We start from the raw sequence: 21755 nt of genomic DNA, 5'->3' as shown, positions 1-21755 counted from the left end.
CCACAACATTTGGAATTGTTTTTCAAAAAACAATATTATCAGCACTGTTATTTTAAGCACTAGCAGATCCAAACCCTTTTAGCAATGCAACTTAACATTTTCCTTTCAGAAGGAACTTTGTTTTTTAAATCATCTCACTCAAATCAGTAATCAATGTAAAAACAAAATATGTCTTCTGATTTAATGATAAATGCTGATCTGATTTGTTGACAATGATACTGGAGTCTGTACAGACCCAATATGGTGTAAATCATACCTACTTCTTAACTATGCAAAAACTTTCATGACATGCTTCTGCTTCTTCTCTTGAAAACAGTGAGCGAAATAACCTATATGCGAATACCTTACATAAACTTAAAAGAAAAAAAAATTATTTCTTTACTTTCAAGTTATTTTTCTCTATCAAGGGACAGATTCCAGAAGACAAGCTGTTTGACTTATAAAAGCCCAGTTCTGAAACAGGAAAATATTCTAATTGCCTTGCTTCAAGAATAAGAAATAGATCTGATGAAACTGATCATAAATTTGAACTTATTTTTAATTTTGCACATGAATGAACATTGAGTGACTGGTTGTTGAAGAGCATCCCTTCCAAACAGCTATTTTTATAGGGATTTTGTGTTGAAATTTTTGTAAACTAATGACAATGTCATCTCAATACCCTTTTACCATGATAAGACCATGACAACTTCCTCAAAAGTGGTATCATCCAGATTTTTTAATATATTTTTGGGGGTAATAGACTTAGTCTGTGTAATATGTAAAACACTGAATATTTTTAAAGTTGCTAATCTAAACAGGACTTTTCCTAAAACCAAGGCTAAGGATGACCTCATTTGAAACTGATTGGACCAAGATTCATGGCTGCAAGGCAGGCCTCGCACATGACTTGTTCGAAGACCTTGAGGGAGGCACTGCAAGACAAAGTAAATAAAGTTTACAAACTGTAAGAATTAAGGATAAGGCCAAGAAGCCTCATCTTCTGGGTCCCAAGACACCAGAGGAAAGACTGATGTTCCAGAATCCTCAAGACTAAACAACTTGGGGAGAAGAATTCATAACATCAATAATCAGGCCAGTCCTACCCAGGAGGAGGCCTGCTAGTGAGAAGCACTTTGCCAGCAGAATATTATCATTTAATTCCTTGACTGCAGTTCCAGCTCCTACTCAGAGTGTCCAGAAGACTGTGAGAGCAGAAGGAGTTTGCAAATTTCCTGTTACCTTAATACCTTATTTTTCCTTTTTCAGTTTTTGTCTTTTGTTCTTATTAGCGGGCAGATGACCCAGACCATTTAGACTTTTTATTTTTAGGATGTGGAAATGAAAAGTGCAGCTGTGTGCATGCATGTGTGTGAGAGCACCCACAACACCCAAGCAAGGAAGGCATCTGAAAGAAAAGTGCCTCAGATAAACAGTCCTCAATATTGTCTCATAAAAATTACCCATTAGAGTGTGTTCTGTGTTTCAAAATAAAAGATTTGAGATTGTCATCTGTCATTTCTGGTCAAAGTTGACTACTTGTCCAACTTCTCTTGTTCTGTAGCAGTCTGTATTTTTATAATCTGTCTCATTTTGGGGGGGGTGGGAGGAGAAGGGGGTAAAGGTTAGCCACCACACAAGACTGAAATTTAAGGAGGAAAAGTTTGATAATTGGATCTGAGGTTGTACTCCAGACATTAGACAATAATTCGGTTTTGATATTAAGATACTTAACCATTCAAATGAGAGAACTGATGGACTTTTGTCAAACTCTTTAGCTGTGACTTCTAACCAAATGGTATAGCCACCTCCTCAGAATGTATAAGAACTGGTTATTTTTTGTATTAATCTGATGATTTAACTAAATTGATGATTTAATTCAATCCACTATTGAGATTAACTTATTGCTTTATTGATTTTATGGCTGTTTTATTTATAAAAAGATACCGAGTCACATTTCTTTCAATAAGTAACATGAGTCCAGTACCTCTGAGGATTTGGGTGGATAACCAGCAGGTCAACAAAAAAGCCTGTGGTCCTCACATAATGCCAACAACTCTCATCACAAGTGAAGGTCTGCTGTACCTTGAAGGAAGGAACTTTACCAACAGTTCTTGAAAGTCAACTTTCTCCTCCTTTTTACACTTGGTATTTCGAACTCTAGCAGACCGCCTTTTTGCGGTTTCACCACTATCTTCTGTAATTCTCCTCCGCTTCACCCCTTTCTTGGATTTATCACTAACAGTTGTGTCACCTAGAAAACAGAGTCAAACGTTTTCAAAACTCAAATTGCCAAATAACACACAATGGATAATGTTGCTTAATATCATGGTGATTTATGAAAAATATTTTAAATTTACTTTATTCTATGGCAACATTAAGGACCCAATTCTGTTCCTACTGAAGACAATGGCAAAATTCCTATTAACTTAAATAGGAACAGAATCATTTACACAGCACTCTGGTTTGATGTTGGCCTTGTAGCCCACTTAAACAGAATGTTTATCACTGATCAAACTACAGTTAGGCCTAAATCATTTTTTTTTCACAGAACAGTTACCAAAAAAAATTAGCTAATATGATATACAGAAAAGTCACAGTAGTGACTTGAGTCAAGCAGATAGAGAACCCTACACTGTATTTCTACAGGACCAAACCTGATGGGGAACCTGGGGACTGCCCTGACAATAACAAGCATTATGATTTTACTATTTATATACAAATCTACTCATTCTATTACAATGTGCAAAAATAACTGCATCTCTTCATTAAGAAATGCATAGCTCATATTCTAATTTTTCTTCTTTTAATTTGAATTCAAAGTAAATTAAGTTTGACATTCATGACATTTTGTATGCATGTAAATACTGGTCAGAACTAAGAAGCAGACTGGTTGAAAACTTGGGTTTTTTAATAGACTCTCTTTTAATCTTCTAATTTTCAGTACAATTTTGTGGCTTTTAAGGAAAACATAGGACTCTGCCTAGAGCTCTAACATCTGTAAATTCCTATAAACATCAACCAAAGACTAGTAGCCTTGTGAACAACAACTACAGATACAGATATAAACACATACACCTCCCTACACAGTATATGCCTTAGAACATCTGAGAATATGAATATCATCATGCAAACAAATAAGTACATATGGAAGCAGAGAATTAAACAGGCCAAGCAGCTGATCTTATTTAATAGTAATAATATTTTGTCTTTTTATGGTTCCTTTCATCTGACAGCCTCAAGGTGCTTTACAAATACACCTCTACCCCGATATAACGCTGTCCTCGGGAGCCAAAAAAATCTTACCACGTTATAGGTGAAACCATGTTATATCAACTTGCTTTGATCCGCTGGAGTGCGCAGCCCTACCACCCTGGAGCGCTGCTTTACCACGTTATATCCGAATTTGTGTTATATCGGGTTGCGTTATATCGGGGTAGAGGTGTATTAACAAATTAAGCCACAAATCACCCAGGCATTATGATCCTCGTATTACAGATGGGGAAACTGAGGCATGAGTCAGCAGCACAGTCAAGAATAGAAGGGATTAGATACTACAGTGATGAGTGCTATAGAAAACCAATTATGGATAGAACTCGGAGCTAATCATTAACCAGTACCTCCTAGATCATTTAGACAGCTTTCCCTTTTCTAAAGTAATTGTTTTACAGATTATCACAGCTTTATATGACTGAACTTTTCTTTTTCTGACTTGGAATATACATACATTGAAAATGCATTGGATCAGCTAGAAGACAGTTTAGAAAACACACATTTCTAAAGACAACAGACATTTTCCAGTCTCGTTTATGTCTGCAAAGACAACGGTGTTATCTGGAATTGTAGACTAAAGTACTTCGCTCACCTATAGGCATGACTGGTTCCAGTAAATTCTCATTATGACTGGAAAAACTGGGTGTCATTGGAGTGTAAGTTAATACTGGGTCACTTATTGTAACCACTGGATTAGTGCTGACAGGATTGGGCTGGATAACACTGACAGGAGTAGAGGTAGGAGAAAGAATCAAGTGCTGGACTGGGTCTTGGTACTCTGAGAGGTCAATTCTCTTCCCCAGGCTCGGTCGAGGAGGCTCACATGTTGTCAGATGATGATACATAGCAAGTAAACTTTCTCCTAGAGACTTCCACCTGCATGTAAAAAACACAATCACAACACGACCTTATTAACACTTAATTTATCCATTTATTCATTAGCTTTTACCACATAACTTTCTGTATTACAGTTAAAAACCCCTTTGCTGCAGGATGTAGGAATTACAATAAAGATGTTCTGCTACAGAAGGTTAGAATTACTGAGGGTACCAAAAGTGATTTTATCAGAGTAAGAGGAATAGATTCCTCATGGAGTCAAAATCTGTCATACAACTAGAAAGCTGGAGAATATTATTTCTGGTACCCTGTCCCCTAGAGATTTCAGCTCAGGAGCAAATGTTTCATGACTCTTGCTTCCTATTTGGAACATACTGTTGAACTACAGAGCAGGACCAACATTATCACAGAAATTAAAGTCATTATTTGGAAGGAGAATTAAGTATAATAGAAGGGAAATGGAGCTCATGATATGCTTCACACCCAGAGAAAGCATTCATTGCAGAGGAAATTGTTGTACCTCAAAACCAAAAACATTAACCCAGTTGAATATGAACCATTTTCAGGTCTAGCATTATACTCAATGGGTAAGGGCAAGATTTTTGTCAGCCTTTTACACAATTAGTAGTAACTTGCTCTGAAATTGGACTACTTGCAGAGGAAATTATTCAGTGCAAATAAGGGTGCCAGAATCAGGCCCTAAATAAGAAGATCACAGAAGTCTTTAACACACGTATTTAAAACACGCAATATACTCTAACAGGATTCCTAGACTATCCAAATGCACAATAGAACATTTTTGTAGATTTTTGTTTATAAATCTCCATGATCCAAATGGTAAAAATATTAAAAACATAAATTTAAAAAAGTTTTGAAGTTCAGATACAAACCAATTAACGCAGGAAAATTTCAAATGTTCTGTTGTGAAGATATCCTGAATTTAGCTATTTGTTCCTAGTTCATACTGCAGTTTTGTTTCAGCAGGTTTTAATTGTTATGTATCAACTTTAATATGGAAACATGAACAGAGCCAGACTTCTTACAGATTACTGAAACTTAAAAAAAATAAATATATATAATGAGGGAAAATACATGCTGAAGAGATTCCAATGAACCCTGGCCATGACTCTCTGAAACAGAGACCATGATGACTTACGTGAAAAAGGGAATTGGCTGGACAAGCTTAAGATCTGGTTCTCTCTCTCGCACCATTAGAGCTTGCCTCTTTCTACGTAGCTCCAATGCTTCATCTATGATTGCTCTTGTTTCAGCTGCACTCACATTCACATCATGGATTGACATGTCACTGAGAGGTGGTGAAAAAGGAAGACAACATAGGTAGTTTTATTTTTTTAATATCAAATAGAGATTAATTTAAGATTCTCCTCTAATGTAGGGTACAAAAACAGTAATCATATATAAATGCACATATACATTTGTTCACAGTTGATTCTAAAATTAGATGGTTTGAGGAAACTTTCACTTTCTAAAAAGTGTGAGATGACTAGGAAAACAGTGAAACGATTACAGCAATGCTATTGTTATGGTTGAGAAGCTCCTTTTGTTCCATGATCCCATTTTGAGCAACTCAATGTTTCAACAAAAATAACATGTGAGGTTGAAAATTCTTTTGCAGGTTTTCGGTCCAGAAGTGAATTTTTTGAGAGCTTGAAAAATATCTATTCCATTGTTTTTGAGATATCAGGCAGTGGGGGGAAAATGATCATTAAATGCTTGGCTGAATTTATGTGCTTAAAGCTTTGTTAAATCATGGCCTAAGTAACTAACCAACCAAACGTCTAGGTCAGAGGCCCTTATTTTGTATATCTGACCCAAGTCAAAAAACAAGATCACCCTTCCTCTAAGATTCACTAGCTCCTTCCTTGCAAGCTAGCAAGCCAACCCTACACTAAACTTCTACCATAAGAGGCATCAGGAGCCCAAGTAGGTTTGGCAGCCTTTCTGCTCTTTCCCAGCACACACTCTACCTTAACTACCTAGGATTATTTGAGTCTGTAATTGTATGTCCACAAAAAATTAACTTTCAAATCACGTTTCACATGCTCAGCTGCTGAGCACTCAAGAGTTTTCTATGCTCTAAAAAATAAAATTTTAAAATGACTCTCAGGATACTGTAGAAAACCAGTGATACATCTAGGTCCCTTCAGATGGTTCCCCACACTTCATGTTTCAAAATTTGCAGGCTATGTAGAGTACGGTGCCCATAATGTGAAAAACTATTTGAATGCCTGACCAAAGAATCAATAGATGTGCACCAAGACTCACATCCCACTTTAATTCATCCACATAGCATACACATATTAAGGCACTGATGTTATCCACATGCACAGGAACATAAAGTATTACAGATGCACAATGGGACTGAGTTACAGTTGAATTAAAATCCTAATTTTTAATTTCTTGAGTTTTGTTGATGGACAGAGTGTTAGATGGGGAGTCAAGAGACCTGGCTCTGCTACTGAGCTGCTGGTGATTTTGGGTACATCACTTCAATTCTCTGTGTCACTGATTCTCTCACCTTTTAAATTATAAAATCTTCAAGGAAGGGAGAAGTCTCTAACTATACGTTTGTACAATGCTTAGCACAATGAGACCCCAAACTTCATTGGAGCTTCTAGGCATTATCATAATATAAACAATAAAGTAACAAATGTCAACCATAATGTTGCAATAACATATTTCTCAGAATATATATAAATAATTCAAAGGCTCACATAATCTTACAGGATTCTTGCATCTCAGATACCACAGAAGCTCACAAAACTAATAACCATATACAATTCTCATTGAAGTCAATGCAAGTCTTTACAGTGACTTCAGAGGCAGCTGGAGCTGGTCCCAAGTCAAATTCCCTGGAATAGTGGTAATTAAGAAGTGATTTCAATTAGGAAAGTAAATCCTGAAAAGAACAGACAAGGGACGTGGATGTATATGTTTCAATTATATAGTTATATATAAAAGCAAAACACAATAATAGGCATTTTAAAAAGTCTGGGAATTAAAATAATTTTGGAACATTACAAAGGAAAGTTAGAGTTTTCTTCTTGCAACAAGTAATTAACATGGAATATAGTGCCCAACACACCAGTAACGTTTATTTAGAAGACAGAGACTATATGGTACAATTATATTAATTTAAAGGGTTGGACCTCACTAGCCTTTCTGAACTACTCCTATCCTAAAATTCTAACGTAAGAACTATAGGATGACTAAGAATGAGATTCACCATTTGAGGAACATCCTTAATGAGTCTTTCCTGAGGCAAGGTTGCTCCTCAAAAATCTTCTCCTTCAGTATCAGTCCTTTGCTGTATTGGCAGTCTTTCTCCAGAGCTTTGCAGATAAAATACAAACATGCTAGTAGAGAGAAACAGAAATAAGAATTATGGGCAATTTGACACTATGAATCATTCAAAAGTTCCCACTTCTGGGATAAATATAAACTAACAAGATTTTAACAATCTCCAACTGGACATGAAACATTTCTACAATCATTGGTTTGTAATTCTCTCTGCAAATGGTTAAACACATAGAAATACAATTTAAATAACTTACTTGGGCATCCTAATCATAACCCCACATTCTCAGGTTTTAGCCTCTAAAAACAAATCTACAACTTAGCTAAACAGCTTAAAGTCATTTATCATAAGATTTTGGTTTCAAACCCCCTATTTCTGAAAAACAGGAATCCTTTAGTGTTTTTACACCATTCCTCAGCATTTATCATGATTGCTGTATTACAAATTGCATTACAGCAGGAAAGGCCATATCCTGCATTCCTTACTCACCAGAGTAATTCCATTAAGACTATTCTCATGAGGCAGGCCTACAGGATCAGGCCCTACATCTCTAATTTACCTTGGAGCCACCTATTAGCCTTCATTTGTATTGGTTCATCTACCACATAAAATCTTAATTTAAAAGTTCAGAGCCAGTTATAATCAACTGCTGCATAATTAACCATGCCAAGCTATGAACTATATTGTAGTTTTATACTCAAACCCTGGAGGTAACTTGCTAGAAATGACAACAAAGACAAAGAACATGCATGAGCGTGAGAGAGAGGTCTACAGGGAAGCTTCTTGCAGCAGCTCTGATGTATAATAGATCACAGCTCCAGATGAGACTTCCACTCTAAATCCTATAGATATTTTTTTTTAATGTTGTGGGGCAGAGGAGAATAGATTATTACCCACAGAAATAAATGTCCTTCTGCACAGAGATAAATATCCTCCCATCTGAAAAAATAGTATGGATTAAAAAAGAACTTCATTGAAATGTTTGCTGTTTCATCCTTTTATCTGCTTAAGCAGAGTTTAAGAGTGCCATTCGTAACTTCAGACTGGTGCAGGGACATATCTCTCTTGCTGCATGGTGCAGAGGGGATAGAAGAAGTGGATATCCTGTCCTTATGGACTAAAATTGCAGAAGAGAGAGGAATTAATGCTACATCTTTCCACTTTCAAGACCACAGAGAACTTTCCTCAGGAACAGCATGTAGTTGGGACTCCACAGGCTTTTTGGAGTTGTATGACCTTCTGGAGGGAAGTATGGCAAAGGATAGGTGCTCTCAACGGCATCATCCCTTGCTAAAATTCCAGCAGAAATTAATGGTGACTTTATCAGCTGGAACTTTTGCACAAACCTATTCCATGTTATCTTCCCATTAGGTGGGTAGAATGGTATGGTGCAGCTCCTAGGGAAGCTGAGCTGCCGGGAAAAAGGGGAGTGGCCCGGGAAGCAGTATGGATCCCTGGTCCTCTGTGGAATTTCCTCACAGATCTTCAGACATTTACACAGGTGCTGGACCTTGTCCCCTGCTCCCTTTGTGGCCCCAGAAACCCTGTCTACTGAAAAGGTATCTCAGAAACTCCACAAGCTACACTGAACTTCCTTACATGTATTTTTCCATGGAGTGCATTACCTGGTTCTTAACAGTTAAATTAGTACCACACACTGTTCATGAATTACAATGGAACCAGCTTATAGAGAATCCTGATGTACTACAGTTCTACTTATAGAGGAGTGATAACACTCTGGTGCAGAGCGAATATTTTCTACACCTCAGTTTATTCAACTAGTTCAGTTCAATGACTAGCTCATGCAAGGGTAAGAAACCAGTTGGGAGTTGAAAAACCGGTGGAGGCTTGTTTTCCTCTTCCACTCTATGAATAAAACTTAGGTGTGAGAGAATGAGATCTCCTATTTCTAAAATCTTGAAGGACCTAGTAACCATAGATAATCAATTCAAGTCACTAACTGCAGATAATACTTCCTTTGTTTAATAAATCAGTTGGTTTTAAATGCAAAACGTTTCTGATAAAAACTTTTTTTAATGTAGCCAACATATTTAAGGTAATTTTATTTAATAAACAATTTAAATGCTGTTTTTGTGAAATTTTAATTGAATCCAGACTCGTGTATCCAACCAGGGATACTGAATTCAAAATATTTTCTCCTCAAAGGATCTTGTTTATAGTCCACCTCAAACATATTCTACAGAAAAGCAAATCCTTTGGGGAACCAGGGGAGAAACGCATTTCAACTCAATATTCATGGTTGGAACTTTTGTTTCCTTGCCCCTCGTTTGTGTGTTCTGTTTGGGATCCCTTGTAACGTACAATGATATAAACTTAATTTTATTTCCATTATTTCAAAAAGTCGAACGAATTCTAAAAGAGAAAAGAACTGAATAAAAATACTGAGCACCATGATGGTTTTCAATAAACAAATACAGCAGATAGGGATTTTTACTGTAATTAAAACCAGTTACAGATCACTATAATTTACCATGAAAAATTTACACATTACGTTTCAATACATTGCATGTTTAAGATATTGTGTCAGTAAGACTGCATCACTGTACTGTTCTGATCATATTGATTTTTACTTGAATTAATTACACATTGTAAGAAAAATTATACAAAACTAGCTGTACGTACTTGTATAGTCACTGAGCGTGTACAAGACTGTGATGAGGTTATCTAAACAAGGCCAGTGATCAGGATTACATCTGAGTCCTTCTTCAAAAGCATGACGTGCCAGTGGCATACGGATCAGCCTTACTGCTACACGACCAATTTTATACCATAGGTTGACATCAGTAGAGTCTAACATTACAGCCTAGAAAACATAAATATCACACCATTTACACATGTCAACACATGCATGTGTGTGTGTGTACACATTGCCTTATATAGTTTGTATTTGCTGGAGCTGAGCTTTATGATAGAACACTATTGTTCTTTGGGACTGAAATGGTGAGCAAGTAATACATATTTATTACCTAAACATACACACAATACATGCAAATTAGGGCTGTCAATTAATCGCAATTTAATTCACGCGATTAGCTCAAAAAATTATTTGTGATTAATCACAGTTTTAATTGCACTGTTAAACAACAGAATACCAATTGAAATTAAATATTTTTGGATGTTTTTCTATATTTTCAAATATATTGATTTATATTACAACATAGAATAAAAAGCGTACACTGCTCACTTTATATTATTTTATTACAAATATTTGCACTGTCAAAATGATAAAAAGAAACAGGATTTTTCAATTCACCTCATACAAGTACTGTAGCGCAACTTACAAATGTCAATATAACTGCACTCAAGAACAAAACAATGCAAAACTTTAGCGCCTACAAGTCCACTCATTTCTACTTCTTGTTCAGTCAGTCGCTAAGACAAACAAGTTTGCTTACATTTATGGGAGATGCTGCTGCCCACTTCTTATTTACAATGTCACCTGAAAGTGAAAACAGGCATTTGCATGGCACTTTTGTAGCCGGCATTGCAAGGCATTTATGTGCCAGATATGCTAAACATTCATATGCCCCTTCATGCTTCGGCCACCATTTCAGAGGACATGCTTCCATGTTGATTACACTCATTAAAAAAATAATGTGTTAATTAAATTTGTGACTGAACTCCGTGGGAGAGAATTGTATGTCCCCTGCTCTGTTTTACCCACATTCTGCCTATATACTCATGTTACAGTAGTCTCGGATGATGACTTCGCACATGTTGTTCATTTTAAGAACACTTTCACAGCAGATCAGACAAAACACAAAGAAGGTACCAATGTGAGATTTCTAAAGATAGCTACAGCACTCATCCCAAGGTTTAAGAATCGGAAGTGCCTTCCAAAATTTGACAGGGAAGAGGTGTGGAACCTGCTTTCATAAGTCTTAAAAAAGCAACACTCCGATGCGGAAACTACAGAACCTGAACCATCAAAAAAGAAAATCAACCTTCTGCTGGTGGCATCTGACTCAAAGGATGAAAATGAACATGCATCGGTCCACACTGCTTTGGATTGTTATCGAGTAGAACCTGTCATCAGCATGGACGCATGTCCTCTGAAATGGTGGTTGAAACATGAAAGGACATATGAATATTTACATGCCAGATGTGCTAAAGATCCTGTGACACCGGCTACAACAGTGCCATGCGAACGTCTGTTCTCACTTTCAGGTGACATTGTGAACAAGAAGTGGGCAGCATTATCTCCCACAAACGTAAACAAACCTGTTTGTCTGAGCGATTGGCCAAACAAGAAATAGGACTTAGTGGACTTGTAGGCTCTAAAGTTTTAAATTGTTTTATTTTTGAATGCAGTTATTTTTTGCACATAATTCTACATTTGTAAGTTCAACTTGCATGACAAAGAGATTGCACTACAGCACTTGTATTAGGTGAATTAAAAATATTTCTTTTTTTTTTAACAGTGCAAATATTTGTAATCAGAAATAAATATAAAGTGAGCACTCTACACTTTGTATTGTAACTGAAATCAATATATTTAAAAATGTAGAAAACATCCAAAAATATTTAAATAAATGGTATTCTATTATTGTTTAATCATGTGCTTAATCTTTTTAATCGCTTGCCAGCCCTAATGCAAATCATTTATCCAAAATACGGTGAGGGTCTCACACATCTACTTCAGTAAGACTAGTAAATATTGAGACTCTCATATTGTACTCAGACTGTACTGTACCTCTAAGTAGAATTCCATGGCTGTCTCCAGGTCATCTCGCTGTGCTGCCAATTGTGCTAGATTTTTATAGGTGGAATATTTTAACATCAAGCCTGGATGTTTTAACCCTTCTTTCTCATCACCAGAGAGAACTGCCTGAAAATTGTAAACAAAACAATTGTACCCTCGACATCAGGAATTAGACTAGTGATAAACAGCAGCAAATAACCAGTCAACTGACAACTAACATTACATTTTTGAGTCATCCATGGCCAAGACACAATGGAGTGACACAAAATGCAATAAAGATGTGGCTAATTTCACTGACCTCTCGCAGAAGACGAATCTCAAGCAGCTCATGGTAAGCTTTGGCAGACTCTTCAAATCGGTCATGTTTCTGAAGGTCCAAAGCTTTGTGATACAGAGCAAAAGCTTCTGCTTCCTGTGGGTCAAAATAACAAAATTAACAACATAATCATTACAACTCCTTTGCAGAAGTAATACTTAAATAGGAGCAGATTTATGTAATGGATTAGCTCTACTGATTTTTCTCTTAACTTTTTATTTAATAGTCTTCAGAAATAAAAGAATAAAATATTAGAACAACCAAGGAGAATCACTGCAATACAATTAGAGATTTTAAGAAAATATGTGGAAGTCCAAAAACAATTTGCCTGGGGGGGGAAAAAAGGTGTGTTTAATACAACCTTAAAACGACATGCATACCATGGCCATTATTCAGGAAATCATTTCTGTCAATCCCTGTTCAGGAAAGCATTCATGCGCATGCTTAACTTTAAGCACATGCTTAAGTCCCATTTGCTTAAATGGAATAAGTATGTTTCTTCATTAATATGAACAATAAAGCACCCTCTCTGAATAGGTAGGCTTTCCTGAATTGGGGCCAATAGCTGTAACCAGGCTAAGCGCAGTTGTTATTATTAGAATTCTATCACCATTTCCCTTTGCAGTTTGTAAAATATTTTTAATCTAGTTATAAAACCAACTAAAAGCTACCTGTCCAAGTGGTTAGTATTCAGCACAGTTTTACAATAGAAAAAACCCCAGTCTACACTGGTCAGGAAAATTAATTCAGTTGTTGCTAGCAACAGCTCTATTTAAATATGGTAGCTGCTAGAATTTCATACACAGTATGAACAAGGCCTAAGTGAAGCCATAAAATCTAAGGTTTTAACAATAAATACACATTCTTGTCTATTAACTATTTCTATCTGATAAATATGATGATTTATCAATAATTTCAGCTAAATAATTCATTGATCCTACAATGAGTTCCATGTGGGAAGCCTCCTACATCTGCACAGTCTTTGACAGGAGCCTAAGAACTGAGACAGGCACTCCAATTGCCATGAGGAGTTAATTATTAAAGTAACTTCGGAGGAGAAGGGGAAGCAATGGCCATCTCTCAGCTACAGAAAAATTTATTTCTTCAGTTTATTAAAATACAACTAGAGATGCCCATCCAGTGCTCTAGGTGCCTACCTCATAATTAAAAATCACAACATAAAAAAGGCTGCCCATAAACATTAGAGAGACAAGGTGGGTGAGGTAATATTTTTTACTGGACCAACATCTGTTGGTGAAAGAGAGAAGCTTTGAATCTTACATAGAGCAATTCTTCATAGCTACACCACCACTGCAAACAATGCCCATAAATATGTCCCCCTCAGCCGACACCCTCCTCAACAAGCAAAACAAAGAGGAGGGGGAAAGGATGGGGTGTGCAGCATGGCCAGGTGGTTAACAAACCTGGGTGCTGGTGGACCAAGGAAAGGGAGATCCAAAATCAAGGACCTCTCAAAAAGAATGCCCTGCCAGCAGCACCATCTCATTTATATTGAGAGAGCTTACATGAGTGGTTCCATTGCTCTCAATTCTCATAGCATATCAGAGACATGCCACCCTGCAGGTCCTCTATTTTAATCTCTAACCTACCAGTCTAAATTTGGCCTCCAGGATCATTCTCCTACCTTTCCCTATGTCATTGGTACCTACATGTATCACAACCCTCGATTCCTCTCCAACACTGCAAATAAGTCTGTCTAGATGTCTGGAGAGGAAAAAAGATTGACAGCTGCCATCAACCAGATCTTTGGTCTATAAACAATTACAGAGGTAGTTTAAGCTGCTAGTTCTGCTAACCAAGATGCCTGTGGCTCCAGCTGTCCCCTGTTTCCCCCTTTTGATTTTTCCGATTTTTACCAAGATCAATAAGGTTCTGCCTACTGAAGCCTAGACTATTCCTGAAATACTGGAATTGATCAGCTGTGGTATTGAAAAGTTATCACATTATATCCAAACTGAGAAAAGCCACCAAGTTGAGTGTAAGGCCTTGCAAGATCAATTAAAAATGCACACTCTTTATGTTTTCTCTTGCAATAATCTGTACCCATGAGACATTCTTAGCAAACCAGGAGAGTATTATACAGAAACAAACTATACTCAGACTAGTTGTCTATAATTAAATGAATTATATTTCTGAATGAGATTTAATCAGCTAGCTAAATCAGCACTTTGAACTTCGCCTCTAGATTATTTTTGCTTAGCCCTGGTCTAAACTGGGGAGGAGGGGAATCGATCTAAGTTATGCAACTTCAGCTACGTGAATAACTTGCTGAAGTCAACGTACTTAGATCGACTTACCGTGGTGTCTCCACCGTGGTGAGTTGACTGCTGCTGTTCTCCCGTGGACTTTGCCTGCACCTCTCGTGGTGCTGGAATACAGGAGTTGACGGGAGAGCGCTCGGGAGTTAATTTATTGCGGCTAGACTAGACGCAATAAATCGATCCATGCTGGATTGATCACTGCCTGCGGATCCGGCAGGTAGTGTAGACATACCCTTAGTTTACCTAACTACCATGACTGGAATGATTCACAAAGCTGAGACACTGAGATCATTCCTATCAAAACGTCTTCAGTTTGTATCGTAAAGTAGAGTCAGGCAACTTATCTCTTTCAACATCTAATATTTCTTCAACTCTTCAGTAAGCAGACAGGAAACTCAGCTCCTAAACTAATGCAGCCTACTCACAAATAAGCCACACAGATGCACTGTACCCCATTTCAGTAGTCATGGTATGCTAAGGACTGAGTTTAGAAGATGAGAATATGAATGTAGCTCATCCCCCTAGAACCAAAAATTATAAGAGAACAGACCCAATGTCGGCAGATTAGAACATATCAGAAGAGATTCATTGTCAATTTTCCACATTATTAAAATTGTTTTACTTACTTGAGCCTCCTTTGTCTGTGTTTTGTGACTTTTGAAGGTACCTTCATGCTCATCCTCAATTGTGGATCTGGCATTCAATGCTGCAATTCGGATCTAAGAACAAGAATCAAAAAACAGTTACAGTACACACATGAAATTCATATCTGGCTCAGTTCCTCATCTCACTCTTGTCACCAGAATTTTTATCGTTTCTGTCTCTAGTTGAAAATCTCACAATAAAACCCGGGTTAGCACTGCAAATGTAAGAAATTATTACTACTTCAGTATATAATGGTTACTTGATCCACTACTAACTGCAGAATATGACAAGCAAGACAAAGGAAGCTCCTTTAATGGCAGGAGAGGAAATTTAAACCATCCCTAGGAATCATGGGGCCAGTAGAATGGACATATGGATTACAGAGAAGCTCCTTAATTTACCAAATCACTACAAGGATAATTACTGAAAATGGAATGTTCTAGCTGTGCCAATTAACACTCCACAGACAGTGGCTAAGTCTTCGGATACGGAAATATGGAAAATTGTTTTTGGTTTCTCACATCACACACATGAAAGAATTCAAGCAACATATGGCACCAAGAATTCGCTGCCCTCTCAGAGAGCCATACCACCATGATGTCTGATAAGCAGCTTGTGCTAGACTGCCACCTTACCATGTTCAGCAAGATTCTCCCACTAGAGTCAGGTGGAGGGCCAGTCACAAATAGGTCTGAAGAGCAAATAGGGACTAGAATTATATTTACTATAAATGGAAAGCATTTATTATTAAAACATATCATTATTTAACAATTTAATTGGAAATTTTTGCAAGCATCAGAGCACTTTACAATATAAACAAGAATTGACAATAACAATCTTAAAAACAATTGTAAATAAAATTCTAAATAATTAAGATGAAAGGAAATTCTATTGTTCCTTATCTTCTTTTTGCTTTTAAGACTTTAAACACTAGAAAATAATGAATATTTGCAATGCACTTATAACTATGGTACATTAATCAGCCATAGATTTGTGTGTACTGTAACAGTAATATTAAATGTAACCCCAACATTAGATATGATATTCTTGAGAACATACAAAAATATTGCATTAAATGAATGTTAAGGCTGCCACATTAATCACTTAAATGTCAGAAAATGACAAAGATAAAGTTGTCTGTGTAGCCTCAACTCTGCCTCCTTGCGGTGCATTGCTGTACCATGCCATTTTTTTTTTTAAATTATGGAAAAAGCCCTGCTCTGAGAAAAGGACTGACTTCCTGCCCATGTATCAGCAGCACAAGGCCAGGATCCCTGTTCACAGATGCATTTCTGGGGCTAGATCCCAATGCCCTTCCCACAATAAGAGTCTGTGGAACAAGACAGAAATCAAGAAAAAAGTTGTCCTGGGGCTGACTGTCAGAGGAGGCAGCCATCATGGATTGCTTCAGAGCACATCCAATTGACCTACTACTCAAAACAAGTTGGCAAGCCCTCTACACTAGGGCTCCCAGCTACTGCTGCTAACTTTTATGAAGCGAACTAGTGCAAGTATCAGTACCCTATATAAAATGTAGGTGGGCCAATGACAACACAGTGTCTCTGTCATCCCTCTTGCAAAAGCAGGACTTTAGAGCTGCATACCCATAGAGGTCTATCAAGTAAATATTCAGCAACAAAAAGAAGCTAAACTTCTATGATAAATACTTCTCCATTTTGAAAGGAGAGAGGTTAATATCCCTAGCAATTTTAACATGGATAGAAAAATTGAAAACTGGTATTCACATTTAAAACCAGTGATTTTTCATTTAAATTAAACCTATAATTTTTATTCTATTAATTTCCTGAAGTACGATGCAAGTAATGGCAAAAGAACATGAAAGGAATTTGTATGTTTTATTTTAAACTTTCACTGCCATGAGACAAATTCCTCACATCAGCAGACATACAAAAAAATGACATGTGCACAGCAGGCTAAAAACAGTCTTTTATATTGTAGACCCTATTAATAGCAAGGTAACTCCAGAATTAACCACAGCAGGAAGCAGTGGGAGTGCTGAACTATGAGCTGAATGAATTCAGACATCATTGATGAGAGCTTTCACATGTAAAGAAAGCATGTTTTTAGTTTAATTTAACTCGTTCAGAAATGGTCACATTTTGTTGGTTCACACACACTGATTTCCCCTCCCTCCCCACTGAAACTTCCATCACTTGCATCCAAATTACACAGACAACTGCACAATAATATAAAGTACTTTACATCTTCAAAGCATTAATTAACAAAGCTTCAAAATCCCTGCCAGACATGTACGTATTTTCCCCATTTTATAAATGGAGGAAACAGAGGCCTGATTTTCAGAAGTTACAGAACTAGATCCAGCCAAATTTTCAGTCTGAAACTTTTGTGTCTCAAAATTTCCTTTATTTTTACTTTTAAAAATTCAAAAACATTTTAAAATGCTCAAAACAAAATGTTTTGATTGTCAAAACAAAATATTTGGTTTTACCCAAAAATGTTTTTTTTTTAAATTTGTTAAAAAAAATTAATTAATTTTTGGTCTGACCCTAAACAATTTTTCATTTTTTTTAAATTGCCAATGAAACCAAAAGTCCAATCTTCACCTAGATCTATACTGAACATCCATGACTCCAAATTAAATTATCACCAACCCTAAAAAACATTGGGCTCCATGGCCCCATTTCAGTGAGATACTTAAAGTTAGGTACGAATTTAAGTTTAATCAAGCTTAAGTTCAAACACATACTTAAGAATCTGGCTACATCAGGGCCATAGTGACTTGCTCAAGGTCACACAGCAAGTCTAGATAGATAGGGTGACCATACGTCCCATTTTGGATGGGATAGTTCCCTTTTTAAGTTCTATCCCAGATATCCCAACTTTTTTGGCAAAACTAGGCATTTGTCCCATTTGCTCTTGTCAACTGATCATCAGATGGCAAGAGAAACGGGACAAATGCCCAGTTCTGACAAAAAAGTGGAGCATGCCTCCTAGGGCGGCATAAAGGAATGTTTGAGGAGGTCCAGCAACAACGGGGCTTCAGCTGTCAACCCCAGCCCCATGTTGGGGGCAGAGACCCTCAGGCCAGCCTCATGTGGTATCCTAGTTTCCTTTGGGAAATATGGTCACCCGATTGGTAGACACAGGATTTAGAACTCAGTAGCTCGGCTGATATTGCACTAGACCAACTAAAGCTATAAAGCAAAATATGTGGATGGCAACAATTTTAATTCTGCATTTTGCTCAAATATAAACTTTTTAATAATGGTCAAGTTACTTTTAGTTCTACTACAGTCAAACTATGACATAGGGAGAGAAATAAAATAGGAAGCAGAGCAGGGGTGGCCAACCTGTGGCTCCGGAGCCGCATGTGGCTCTTCATAGGTTAATATGCAGCTCCTTGCATAGCTGCTGACTCTGGAGCTGGAGCTACAGATGCTAACTTTCCAGTGTGCTGGGGGGGTGCTCAGTGCTCAACCTCCTGTGCTGCCCCCACTCCACCCCTTCCCCCAAGCCTGCCATGCCCTCGCTCTCCCTCCCCCCTTCCCAACAGAGATTCCTGTGAACCGTGAAACAGCTGATCACAGCAGGTGGGAGGCATAGGAAAGATGGGTGAGGCACTGATTGTCAGGGCTGCCGGTAGGTAGGCAGGAGGCGCTACAGTTTGGAGTGGGGGGAGCTGATGGGGTCTGCTGATGTAGTACTGTGGCTCTTTGGCAATGTAGATCAGTAAATTCTGGCTCCTTCTCAGGCTCAGGTTGGCTGCCCCTGAAGCAGAGTTTTTGTACTGGCACAACTATGTCAGTTAGGGGTGTGATATTTTTACTGGTACAACTCCTAATACGGACAGTTATTTGATAGCAGAATAATGCACTATGGGAATAAACTATATTGATATAAGCATTTTAATGCTAGTATAACTGAATCCATAGAAAGTGGGTTGTATCGCTTTAGCTATACCAGTGTACCTAGTATACCAGTACAGTTAAAGCAAATTTTGTGTGTAAGACAAAGCATTAGGCACTTGCAGATGTTATGTCTAGACAGAGTCACTCAATGGAAGCGTTTCAGAGTGCTACTTTAAGCCTTCCAACTTAAAAATCATATACACGTACTGCAAAAATAAATTTATTTGTTTCACACAGCTCCTTAGATTATTAAAACCGAAATAATTTTCTAATTCTAATGTACTTAACTATTTACGTTCCATTTTCATTTTGCATTGTTCTTGTGAGTTTCACTGCAGTTATGTTTGGGTTTAACATGCTATAAGGGAATATTTGTTTAAAGATAGCAGTTTTCAGTGATTTTTAAAAAAAGTTGTAGAAGTATTTCTACTAGATTTAGGTTTTAGAAAAGTTCATTCTTCCTAAACTGTAATTTTTGACCAAATGCTAACGGGGATAGTTTTCAGTCATGTACACAGTGCCACTTGCCAGAGCAGGGGTGTGAAGGAGTGACTGGAGAGGGAGAGGAAGAGGAAGTAGATACATAAATGATGATGGGTAGGCCTTTAGCAAGGAGAGGTGTGTGTGTGTGGGGGGGGGGGGAGATTCGTTACATTTCCTGAAAGGAGCTCAGCATCCAAGTGTTTGAGAAACCCTGTTGTAAAGGGTGCAGGAGCCCAGCAGAATCTTCACAGGAGGCTCCATCCAGCCATAGGCCTGTGTGAGACAACTGCAGACAGAGAGGTGGAATGGGGCCCCTCAGAGTCCCTCAGGCGCTTCAGTGGAAACTGGGACCTCTGTGGGTTCTGGAACTAGAGGGCTCCCCACTTATCTGGGGACCTTTAACGTAAGTAAGGCTTGGCCTGCGGAGATCGCTCCCCCACCGCACCTCCTCCCCTAACAATGCTGAGCCCCCATACGGGCGGGGACAGGGCTGCAGCCCCGCTCTCCATACAGGTGCCCGGCAGCACTGTGCCCTCCGCTCCCTCAGCAGAGGCGCCAGGTGCCAGCCTGCACTCCCCACACAGGTACCGGCCCCCCTGCTTCCCCAAGAGAGTTCCCCCGCCCCAGCCCTTTGTGCAGCCCCAGTGTCAATTCCCAGCCGGGTAAGCAGCGGGCAGAGCAGCCCGCCTAAGACGGGGCTAGGGGGGGTGCCGCGGCGCGGAGGGGAATCCGTTCTACATGGAAGGGGGAGCCTCACCTGCAGTCTCCACGGCAACCTCCTCCCGGGCCCCTGGAGCCCAGCAGGTCAATACAACGGCCGCTCATTGGCTGAGCAGCGACTCCCCACCCAGCCAATAGAGATGCTGGATACAGAGTGACAGGCTGCCTTAGGAGAGGGCGGGGCCGAGGGGACTGCGGAGCAGCTTCCCACAGTGATCCCCCCCCGCGAGGCTGTGCCTCCTGCACGCGCCCCGCCCCTTCCGTTCCAGCACCGCCAGGCGCCGTCACGGGACCCCATCTTCAGGGAATGCCATGATGCCGTCAGCGCGGCACGTCGTTGCCGTCATGACCTCAGCGCGCGCCAACCGCTTGCGCTGTGCTATTCCCCCATTGGCCCTCGAGCGGTACCGTCCCGTGACTCGTCCTGCCCGCTCTCCCTCGCCCCCCGTGTCCCACGCGCACGGGGCCGTAACGCAGCCTATCCCCGCCGCCGCTGCCCGGCCTCGGTGTTCGACCAGTGACTGACTAGAGCCTGCCCGCCTGGAACCCGTCACCATACGTGTAAAACACCACCTGCGTTCAGGGTGACGTTAGGGTGACCAGATGTCCCGATTTTTGGGTCTTTTTCTTATATAGGCTCCTATTACGCCCCACCTCCATCCTGATTTTTCACATTTGCTGTCTGGTCACCCTAGGTGACGTGTCCCTGGCTCTCCAGTGCACCACCAAATCCCTCTGCACTGTCATCGCCACATCACCTTGGCCCCTCGCCACAGCTAAGCTTGAGGGCATTGCCTGAGGGGTTGGACATCTCCACAGCCTTAATATTAGGCGGGGTTAAGTGCTGTGTTGAATCAGGGCCCTGGTTCTGCTTCCAGCGTGTTGCTGCTGACCCTCCTTCACTATCCCCTTTCCTGGATTTTCTTCCTGCTGCCTTCTGTTTTCTGCCAGTGTCCATCAAGTTCCTGCATTTGATACCTTGTTTCATTTTTATATCCCATTGCTGGGATTTTACCACTCATGGATTCAACTACTGCCTTTTCTCTGTTGTAGTCTGTCCAGTCCTCTCTGGTTGCCTTTCTGACATTTCTTCATGGATGTCTAGCTTCATCTGAAACTCATTTTCTCAAACACTGAAGTATTTTTCTTTCCTTCCAGTCCTTCTCAACTGCCCTCCTTCTTTATTCTATATATTCACAAATTACACAATCGTTCCTGTTTCCCTAGCCCATCATTCTAGTGTTTATTGTATGTTCTCACACCTTAATTGAAAGTGAGCTGTTGAATC

General features: G+C 39.1%; 1 protein-coding gene across 5 annotated transcripts in view; it reads right to left on the bottom strand.

Annotated features, from left to right (window-relative positions):
* Nucleotides 1-20724, bottom strand: part of CABIN1 (calcineurin binding protein 1) — a 233314-nt gene extending 212590 nt beyond the window's left edge. For 4 of the 5 annotated variants that reach the window (XR_005589496.1, XM_039504802.1, XM_039504805.1 and 1 more), the window contains exons 1-10: nt 20505-20724; nt 16010-16065; nt 15356-15448; nt 12430-12543; nt 12123-12257; nt 10052-10232; nt 7337-7466; nt 5246-5395; nt 3845-4128; nt 2065-2233 (exon numbers count right to left, since the gene is read on the bottom strand). Coding sequence is in view for 4 of the 5 variants with exons in the window: in XM_039504802.1 (XP_039360736.1) it covers nt 2065-2233; nt 3845-4128; nt 5246-5395; nt 7337-7466; nt 10052-10232; nt 12123-12257; nt 12430-12543; nt 15356-15448; nt 16010-16012 (1259 nt within the window). In the remaining variant the exon portion in view is untranslated. Of the gene's footprint in view, nt 1-2064; nt 2234-3844; nt 4129-5245; nt 5396-7336; nt 7467-10051; nt 10233-12122; nt 12258-12429; nt 12544-15355; nt 15449-16009; nt 16066-19552; nt 19626-20504 lie in introns of those variants that run through there. The other variant, XM_039504803.1, reaches the window with a different exon arrangement.
* Nucleotides 20725-21755: the final 1031 nt, after the last annotated feature.

Source organism: Mauremys reevesii, linkage group 18, assembly GCF_016161935.1.
Source record: "Mauremys reevesii isolate NIE-2019 linkage group 18, ASM1616193v1, whole genome shotgun sequence".
NCBI lineage: Eukaryota > Metazoa > Chordata > Testudines > Geoemydidae > Mauremys > Mauremys reevesii.
The sequence above is the reverse complement of the archived record's forward strand: the minus strand, read 5'-3'. Positions and strand labels throughout refer to the sequence as shown.